General features: G+C 56.4%; 1 protein-coding gene across 1 annotated transcript in view; it reads left to right on the top strand.

The window, feature by feature from the left end:
• The first annotated feature begins 358 nt into the window (after window positions 1-358).
• The window catches only part of LOC137456702 (lipase maturation factor 1-like), a 177988-nt gene continuing 168300 nt past the window's right edge, over window positions 359-10046 (top strand). The window contains exon 1 of the mRNA XM_068168281.1: window positions 359-554. Within this exon, the coding sequence (XP_068024382.1) occupies window positions 359-554 (196 nt within the window). The remainder of the gene's footprint in view (window positions 555-10046) is intronic.

The following is a 10046-nucleotide window of genomic DNA, read 5'->3' as shown; positions in this document are numbered from 1 at the left end:
CCATCTGCTCTCCACGCTGCTTTTGATGCGGAGCAGGATGCAAATTGCCTCCTGGGCTGCAGGTGCCCCTTGTCTCACGTCCAGCTTCCCGTCCCCCAGCACAGGTCCTTCCCCGCACAGCTGCTCTCAATTTCATCACCCCCCAGCCGGGGCTGGTCATTGCCCCGACCCCCTGCGGGGCCTCGCTCTCCATTGAGCCTCATGAGCTGCACCTGAGCATTCTCGAGCCCTTTCTAGGTCTTTCTGCATGACGAGGAACCCCTTCCAGGCTCCCTTCCCACCCAAGCCCTTCCGCAGGAAGCCTGCCCCGGGCGCCGCAGCCTCCCCTGCCGGGCCGGCAGCCGCCGCGGCCCCACGCATGCTCGCTGCGGGCTCAGACATGGCGGCGCCCAGCCCCGCGCTGAGGCAGCGGCAGAAGCGGCCGGTGGGAAGCGCTGGCCCCGGGGCCCCGGAGCGGGCTGCGGCCGAGCCGGCGGGCAGCGAGGCCGAGCCGCCGCAGGGCACCTTCTGGCTGACCCGCATCGTGCTGCTGCGATCCATAGCGCTGCTGTACTGTGAGTGTCCGGGCGCTGCCCCGCCTCGCCTTCCAGCTGCCCGGACAGCGCTGGGGGCTCCTTCTGCTCCGGGGAGCGGGCTGGGGGCTCCATCTGCTCCGGGGAGCCCCCGGGGAGAGGGCTGGGGGCTCGATCTGGTCCAGGGAGCGGGCTGGAGGTTCGGTCTGCTCTGGGGAGCCCCGGGGAGCGGGCGGGTTGTGACCACCAGCATCCCTGCGAAGTGCTGGGGTTGCCCCATCCCTTATGGTCTTCCCCGCTGCAAAGCCTCAAGAAGGGAAGGGGTGAGCCCCCGGGTGCCCCGGCGGCGGGGTCCGTGCCGATGCTGCGGGGCGAGATGCTGCCGATGCTGGGGGAGAAGGGCTGCGACCACCGGAGCTCCTGGGGGGCAGGGGAGAGCAGGACCGTGACCCCCTAACCTTCTCGGTGGTGAACTGCTGCGTGGAAGATGCGTGTTTGCCGGGGAGCTTTGCTCTGCTTCATGGCTCCAAACCACGTCCTGGTGTGGAGGCTCCAGTTGCACCCAGCAGCCCAGCCTGCCTTTCCCAAATCCAAGCCGATCTGTTAGAGGAGGAAGGGTTGCAAGAGGTTTCACAATCTCTGCCCCTTGTTCTTAATGTGAGACTTCAGCTTCCCAGATGTCTGCTGGAAATACAACGCAGCAGGGAGGGAACAGTGTGGAGGTTCCTGGAGTGTGTGGGAGATGCATTCCTGACACAGCTGGTGAGGGAGCCAACCAGGGAAGCTGCCCTCCTGGACCTGCTTGTTGTGAACAGAAATGAACTTGTCTGGGGAGAAGAGGTTGGAGGCAGCTTAGTGCACAGCGAATGTGAGATGCTTGAGCTTTCAGTCCCTGGGGAAGGAAGGAGTGGGGGGGGGGGTCAGTAAAGCTGCCACCTTGGGCCTCCTGAGGACAGATCTTTGGCTTATTCAGGAGTCTGATTGCCTGTGGAGGTTGTGGATGCTCCCCCAGGAGCTGTTCAGTGCCGGGCTGGACAGGGCCTCGAGCTGCCTGGTCTAGTAGGAGGTGTGCCTGTGCGTGGTGGTGGTGGATAAGAACTAGATGATCTGTAAGGTCTGAGACTGGATGAGGCACTCAGTGCCTCATGGCACTATGGTTTAGTTGGTTAGATGATGTTGGGTGATAGGTTGGACTTGATGATCTCAAAGGTCTTTTCCAGCCTGGTTAATTCTGCCTTCTGTCTCTTCCAACCCAAACCATTCTGCCTTCTGTCTCTTCCAACCCAAACCATTCTGCCTTCTGTCTCTTCCAACCCAAACTGTTCTATGAACTGAATTTGCCACAGCCTTGAGATGCTCAATGACGTGAGGCCAGTTTCCAGTCTCGGCTGTGCTTGCTTGGCTCTGCCTTTGGCCAGCAGCACCCAGAGCCGTGCTCAGCCCCCACTGGTGTTCCCCTGGACAAAAGCAAACAGTCAGAGTGAAACCCAAAGTGACATGTAACACGCTGCCTTACAAATTCCAACCGTGCCCCAGATTTGTCCACAGAAGCGATAGGATTTGTAGGCTGCCAGCCTGCTTCGATTATCCGGCATCAAAACCATGCAGGAGCCGTAGCCTGGGCTGCTTCTGACACGTGCTCTGTTTCCAGTTTGGTTTCAGCTCTGGGTGAAGTGCAGGGTTATGACTCCTTCAGTCAAAATGAAAGCGATTCCCAAACTCCCCGGGGTGTAAATCCAGGCTGCTGACTTTCCCGGAGCTCAGCTTGCTGTTTCCTTAGGAGAAGCTGATTGGTGTTCCCTGCTGTGGGTTTGGTGGAGGCTGCTGCTCTCTGATCAGGGGGCTGGAGTCAGAAATGCACCACATCTGGCACGGAAATGCCGTCCTGTGGGGGGCTGGTGGTGTGCTTGGTGGGAAGGGGCTGGTGGGGGGAGCGGGAAAGGTAGTGGCTGGAGGGGTGGGAGTCGGTCAGGGCGTGATGAGGCAGAGAGGGAATCAGACATTTGGGACCTTCTGGTGAGTGGGAGACCTGATCTGGGACAGAGAAAGCAGTAAGGGGTGAGGAGCAAGTCAAGGGTCAGGGGAGTTTCATCCTGGAAGTGACTGAAACTTAGGAGCTGCAGAGAGAAAGGGGAGAAGGCAGAGGACGAAGCCAAGGTTGCAGGCTGGTGAGTGAAAACCAGAGGACAGCATACAGGGAGAGCAACTGGATTTGGCACTTCAAAACAGGAGATGGGAACATCTGGGAGTGGCAGAAGCAGGGAGGAGACCCCAAAATGCTCTTGTGGTCCAGAGTGGGGAAAGCTTTGTTGAGAATGTAGTCTCAGAGGAAGGAGTTTGGGCAGTGGAGCTGGTAGGAGGCTGCTTCTGTCCTTTGTACTGACAGAGATGAAGAGAGGAGAAGTTTACCTGCTCGTTATGCAGCTTCAGCTTGGCTGTGATCAGGTCACAGTGATCTTTGCTGTTTGTTTTGGGGGAGTGCTGGCCAAACAACCCCAAAACAAACAACCCAAAGCCAGAAGCTGGGGCCGGGTTTGAGATGGGTCAAACTGGGAGAAGGGAGGACTGAGGAGGGATTTCATCAGTGCTGATCAGTACTCACAGAGTTTGTGTCAGGAGGATGGGACCAGGCTTTGTTCAGTGGCACCCAGGACAAGGGGTAGTGGGCACAAACTCCAACATAAGTCCCATCTAAACATGAGGAGGAACTTTAAGGGTGACAGAGCTCTGAAACAGGCTGCCCTCCAACTGAGAAGGCATTCCAAACCCATCTGGATATGTACCTCTGTGACCTTCTCTAGGTGAACCTCCCTTGGCAAGGGAGCAGGACTTGATCTGCAGAGGTCCCCTCCAAGCCCTACCATTCTGTGTCAGAGCACTGTGGGGCTCCAGCTCTGATGCCAGTGCAGGGGAGATGCTGCACAGCCTGCAGCTGAAGCGTTCCTGGGTTGGGAGCTAACTGGAGTGTGTGATTTGGAGAGGTTGTGAGCAGGCAGGCCCTCCTGTCAAAGGCTGCAAAGCCCTGGCAGGGCTGTTGGGGTGGGATGCTCTCGAGGGAAGGTGGGTTGCCTTTTGATCTCTTCTGAGAGCCTGGGTTTAGAAACAGCAGCAAACAATTTAAAGCCTCTGTGCCAAGCTGCTCTTCCCAGCTTGTTTCTGAAGATGGAACCATTTACTCTGACAGCCTGAGCCTGGCTGAGGGAAAGGCTGATGCTGTTGTGACACTCTGACATTCCTCAGTCGTGGGATGTTTGCCCCCCTCCTTTCACTTCACCCTTTTGAACACAATCCTTTCATTCCTGCTGTGCTCAGTAACAAATCCTTTGAGGGGGGAACTTGTCTGAAAGTATCATGGAAGTGGTCACCCCCCTGATGCCTGTAGCTGCTGCCTCTCAGTGCAGCTGTGGGAGCTGAAAGCTTGTTCTCCTGCCTAGGTGGAAAGGGAGGGGTGGGAGGGTGAAGGACCCTGTGGATAGGAGGGAGAGGACCAGGGCTGGGGGCTTGCAGTGATGCTGAGGTGAGGAGCAGAATCACTGAGCATGGTCTGGGGGACTGTCACTTCCTTCCTGTCCCCAGCTCCACTCTCAAGGGGCTGGTTTATTGCTTGGTGTGAGCTGAGGAGATGCTCTCCCTTTGGATCTTCTGTGGAAGGAGGGTGTTCAGAGCAAGGCAGGTGTGAAGCATCCTTCTGTGTGCCCTCCCTTCTCCCCCACTCCTTTGGTTGTAGCTGCTTTCCCCTAATGTTTCTTTGAAGGGAGTTTCCAAAAGCAGCCAGAGCCTGGGAAGTCCCTGGCAGAGCAGATGTTCTCTGAGAGGCAAGTTCGAGATGGGAAGGTGGGAAAGGATCTGATGGTGTGTGTAGGTCATCAGCCAAACCCTCCTGCTGCTTGCAGGAGTGGGAAGGAAGAGCAAAATGGATCCAAGCTGAAAGGGTTCTGTGAGTTCTGCTCTTTGTGACAGAGCTGTGCCAGGGGGGGCACAGAACCACAGAGTGGTTTGGGTTCAGAGACCTTTTCAGATCTGGGACCTCTTTCTCCACCTCACCAATGAGTGTGGGCAGACTTAATTCAAACCCTTCTGGAAGGGGAGAGTGTGAAGTAACACAGAATCCAGCCCTGAACACTGAGGAAGAGAACTAGGTGTTGGTCTTACCCTCTTGCTCTGCTGCCCACACCCCTCTTTCTGTGAGGCATCTTCATGTTCCCCCAGGTAACAAGCAACAGGACAAGAGGAAACAGCCTCAAGTTGCACCAAGGGAGGTCTGGGATGGACATGAGGAACAATTTCCTTCCCCAAAGGGTTGTCAAGACCTGGCCCAGGCTGCCCAGGGCAGTGGTGGGTTCTCCATCGCTGGAGGGGTTTCAGAGCTGTGGAAGTGTGGTGCTGAGGGACATGGGTTGGTGGTGCCCTGCCAGTGCAGGGTTAAGGGTTGGATTTGGTGATCTTAAATGTCTCTTCCAACCAATCTGACTCTGTGGTTCTCTATGCTGCTGCTGTGCTGCTTGAGGAGACTTGTTTCACAGGTTTCCATCCCTGCAGCCTGGCCCTCAGTGGCTAACTGCAGACTCTGACACAGCAATTCATGGGGCAGGGAGGCTTGCAGCAGCACTGCTCTGAGATTGCCAGGGCTTTTTCCATCCTGCTCCTGCACTGTGTTTGATCTTAGGACAGGGATTGCCAGTTTCTCACTGCAGAAAGCCTTTGGGGTCCGGTTGGAGGTGCTGCTGCAGGTAAGCAGCTGGTGGCAGAGCTCCTGACACAGAGTGTGTGCTATTTGCCCCCTTCCCCCTCCTCCTAAATCATTGTGAGGTGCCCTGTGTGGATGATGACTATCATCAGCTTCCAGATGTAGCAGTTGAAGCAGTTAGATCCCACCCTGCCCAATTGCAGCCAGGCTCTGTGGAGTGCTTTGAAATAAAAGCTATTATTTAAATCCACTTTATCTTCCTTCTCCTCCTGTCTTGTTTATTGGGAGTGTTTTCTTTGCCCAGAGCTGGAGCTATGGGAGGTTCATGCTACTTCTTCCTCATTCTGAAATCTAAAGCCTTCTCAGGGGGGGTTTGGCTTCCTGTAGGCTCCTGGCTCTCCCCAGTGTCCTTCCTCCTCTCCTTCTCTCTGCCATCTCCTCTCTGCTTTCCCCCTTCTCTTCCCTCAGCCGTACTAAAAGGCTTCCAGGGGGTTTCAGCTTGCCCAGTCAGGACTGTAACATCCTTCTGACGCCTTTTCTGCCCTGGAAGGTTTTATTTCAGTGCAGAGCTTGTTAGCAAGTCTGTCCAGCAGCAGCAGTCTGTTAGCACAGTGTCCCCTTAGCAAGCTGTGTGTGCACTCACTCACTGTGAGTGAGGCAGGATTGTGTTTGGTCCTGAGCAAAGCACATTCAGCAGAGCAAGCAGTGATAGTCCAGGGGGAATGGTAAGAAGAAGTGAGAAGGAGAGAATCTCTCTCCCAGTCTGCTGCTTGCTCCAAGCTGCTCTGGAGCAGAGGGATCTTCCCAGGGCATCCTCCAGCTGCAGGCTGGTGTGGTTTTAAAACAGCCCAGGTCTGGGGGAGCCTTTTTCTGTTTGCTTTCATGTTCTTGCAGACAAAGAGGCAATAGGGAGATAAGCCCTTGAAAAGCCTCCAGGGCAATCCCCCCAAAGCCTTCAGCCCGGCTGTGAATGGCAAGACAGCAGCGAGGTGTGAAGAGCAGCCTGCTTTGTTGTGTGTTTCTCGGGGGCTGCCTGGGGTTGCAGGATGAAAAGGGGGTGCTCGGCTCCCCCCCGGCTCTTTGCACACTGCTAGGGTGTTCCCCCCTCTGTGTTGCAAAACATTGCAGGGGAATTCATCAATTGAGCACTCGTTTGATTCCTCTCTCGGATAATAGCGAGCATACCAGGAACATTCTCTGCCCCCACCCCCCTCCCTTCCCCTCGTCGGGGGCACCACCCCAGCGCCCAGCCCTGCTGCCTGCTTGGCTGGGCCAGAGGTGCACTGGGTGCAGGGCTGCAGGCAGGGTGGCTTCGGTGTGTGCAGAGTGTAGTTTGGGTTCCATGCTAAGCTCTGAGCTCTTGCTTGATTTCTTCTTGTGCTTTGGGCTGTGAGTAAAAGCTCAGACTCCTTTCAATGGAGGGTGAGGTGGGGGGGGAGGAAGTGAGGCCATATGACTGGAAAGGTTTGGATTTTAAATCTTTAGAGAGCATGAAGGACAGGAGCCCCTCACGCTCCTACCATGGAGAATAGGAGCCCCTCACGCTCCTGCCGTGGAGAACAGGAGCCCCTCGTGCTCCTGCCGTGAAGGACAGGAGCCCCTCACGCTCCTGCCGTGAAGGACAGGAGCCCCTCACGCTCCTGCCGTGAAGGACAGGAGCCCCTCACGCTCCTGCCGTGAAGGACAGGAGCCCCTCACGCTCCTGCCGTGGAGGACAGGAGCCCCTCACGCTCCTGCCGTGAAGGACAGGAGCCCCTCACGCTCCTGCCATGGAGAACAGGAGCCCCTCACGCTCCTGCCGTGAAGGACAGGAGCCCCTCACGCTCCTGCCGTGAAGGACAGGAGCCCCTCACGCTCCTGCCGTGGAGGACAGGAGCCCCTCACGCTCCTGCCGTGGAGAACAGGAGCCCCTCACGCTCCTGCCGTGGAGGACAGGAGCCCCTCACGCTCCTACCATGGAGAACAGGAGCCCCTCACGCTCCTGCCGTGGAGGACAGGAGCCCCTCACGCTCCTACCGTGGAGAACAGGAGCCCCTCACGCTCCTACCATGGAGAACAGGAGCCCCTCACGCTCCTGCCGTGGAGGACAGGAGCCCCTCACGCTCCTACCATGGAGAACAGGAGCCCCTCACGCTCCTGCCGTGTAGGACAGGAGCCCCTCACGCTCCTGCCATGAAGAACAGGAGCCCCTCACGCTCCTACCATGGAGAACAGGAGCCCCTCACGCTCCTGCCGTGGAGAACAGGAGCCCCTCATGCTCCTACCATGACAGGCTGAGCATGGGCTGGGGGAAAGGAGCAACCTGGAGAGACCAAATGGTTTCAGAGGGGCAGCTCCTGCTTTGCTTTGGGTCGTGTTGATGAGAGGCTGTTGTGTGGGCTGCAACACGGAGCATGTTCAAGCTGGGGGGGGAGAGGAGGCTGGGAGAGGGAGGGGAGTTGATGGAAAAGTACAGGGAAGCATCTTGAGGTGAGAAGAGGCAGCGAAGGTCTATTAGCAGTTGGTGACAATTTGCATTTCTTATGTAAAGATCAGGTGGCAGCAGGTAGAGCAGCCGGCTCCCATGTGAGCTGTCAAAGGCTCCAGCTGCCTCTGCAGTGGGAGGGAGCATGGGAGTCACTGAGGCTGTTTGCAAGCCAGGAAGGAGCAGATCCTCTGAAGAATGGCAAAGGGCTTCAGGTGGAGCAGAGGAGGCTGACCTGGGTTGAAAGCACCCAGCTCATCCTCTGCTGACTTACCAACTGCTGGATTCTGGCTCGTGTAACAGAGCTCTGCCACCTTCTTGCCCAGGAAGAAGCTACAGGACAAGGCAGAGAAGCAGCTAACCTTGCCCCTGCCCTGGCAGTGCAGAGGATGTGCCAGCCAGTGCCCAGAGTGGAAGCAAAATTGTTTGCCCATGTTTACCTGGAGGGAGTGGGAAGATGGAGAGTGGAAAACCCCCAGATTCAAGGCCAGTTGGAGGGAGGCTTCAGACTAGGGCTTAGGGAAGAGGAAGAGAAGCACAGGCTTGGGGGGCAAAAGGGACTTTTTCCCCCTCTGGGACCAAGCCAAGATGAAAGGGAAGGTTCCTGGAGAAGGGAGCAGGGTCTGTTACAGTCAGTTTAAGGATGCAGTTTCTTGAGATGGGCTCAGGAAGAGGAAGCTGTGACAGAGAAGCTGATCAATAACTTCCCCACCTCTGGCTCTGTGCATCTCCTGTGTTGCTGAAACCCTCTGCAGACTCTGCCTTCAGTTCCAACCACTGCATGTGTCTGGTAACAGGGGAACCACTCTGTACAGGGTGAAGCCCCTCGAAGGCTTGGCTGGTGCCTGGGTCCAGCTGATTTGGTGAGGGGCTTTGAGAGACAGATCCTGCCTAAGGAGATACCTGCAAAGGTGCTCCAAAGGATGCTGGAGATGAGTGGAGAGGGAGCAGGGTGGGACAGCAGCTCAGCCTGGGGAGTGTCCAGGAGAGGGAGCTGGATCCAGGATGGAGCAGCACATCTAGGGAGTGGAATGTGGGAGCAGTAACCAGTGGTTGCTGGTCCTGATGGCTTGGGGTCGGGGTGTGGGTGGAGCAGTCAGGCTTTGGTTTGGGGTAGGGGAGGTTTTCCATCAAGTTAGGGCTGTTGCTGGGGTGGTGTAGTGGTGAGATTGTAACGTGTGAAACATCAGCAGTGCAGCATCCTCTGAGGAGCAGTTGGTGCCCTGGCAGAGCACCACTTTGGAGCCCAGACTGGGCAGGCTGTAGCTGTGCAGCTCCTCCCAGCCAGACTGCAGCCTTTGCTGCTGCCTGGCTGAGGCTGTGCAGTGGTTTGTACCTCCAGTGTGTACTTCTCTGCAATTGCTGGAGCTGTGTCCTTCCTAATTTGCCCTTTCCTTGTTTATCTTGCATACCATGCAGGGGCCTGATTTGGACTGGGTTGGTTTTTAGGGCAGCAGTTAGGGGTTTGGGGCAGCAATTTCTGCAGCAGTTAGAGGTGGATTTGATTAGCACTTCTGGGAAGCTGTGCAGCAAATAGCAGTGCTCCTCGAGGGAGCCCAGGCCATGGAGCCTTGAGATTTGGCCTTGCTTTAACCAAAAATGAAGATCTTGAGCTGTGTGAAACATCTCTGCCTGTTTTCCCTGTCAGGCTTTCTGCTTCCCCAGTGGTGCTGAGCGGTGGTGTTGGGGTGGGGAAAGATGAATAAAATGTGAAACACTGAATTTGCTGCTCCCAAACTGATCCTTTGGTGTGGCAGTTGGTTTTGTCCCTCTGTGTCCATCCTCATCCTCAGGTGAAACACTCTGTGTGATTTTTATTAGTTGATGAAAGCACAGAATGGTTTGGGTGGGAAGAGACCTTTCAAGCTCATCTAATCCAACCCCCCTGCCATCAGCAGCTAGAGCAGGCTGCTCAGAGCCCCAGACAGCCTGAGCTGGAGTGGTTCTCGGGATGGGGCAGCTGAAACCTCTCTGGGCAGCCTGGGCAAGTGTCTTACCACCTCCAGTGCAAACATTTCTTCTCTCCAGTCTGAATCTCCCTCTTGTAGCTTCAAACCATCACCCTCTGGCCTGCCAGAAGGGGCCCTGTGCTCATCTCTTTACTGGCCCCCTAAGCACTGAAAATCCTTCACTGTGTGAGAGACAGATGGGAAGGGACACAACCAATTAAACTCCCAACTTGATTGTGTCAGGGCTGTGATTCAGGATCTGCTGAAACCGCTGGGGACCTTCCCAGTGACCTCAGCTGGACTTTGGCTTGGGAGCTTTTGGTGGGTTTTGAGATGGGAACAAAACACACAGCGTGTGCAGGGGGCTGCAGTAAGTGCTAAGTGGATTAGCTGGAGTCCACTGGAGACCTTTGTGTGTGCCTGGGGGAAATGGG

Source organism: Melanerpes formicivorus, unplaced genomic scaffold (genome assembly GCF_026170545.1).
Source record: "Melanerpes formicivorus ecotype bairdi unplaced genomic scaffold, bMelFor1.0.p_v2 SCAF_135, whole genome shotgun sequence".
Classification (NCBI taxonomy): Eukaryota; Metazoa; Chordata; class Aves; order Piciformes; family Picidae; genus Melanerpes; species Melanerpes formicivorus.
The sequence above is the reverse complement of the archived record's forward strand: the minus strand, read 5'-3'. Positions and strand labels throughout refer to the sequence as shown.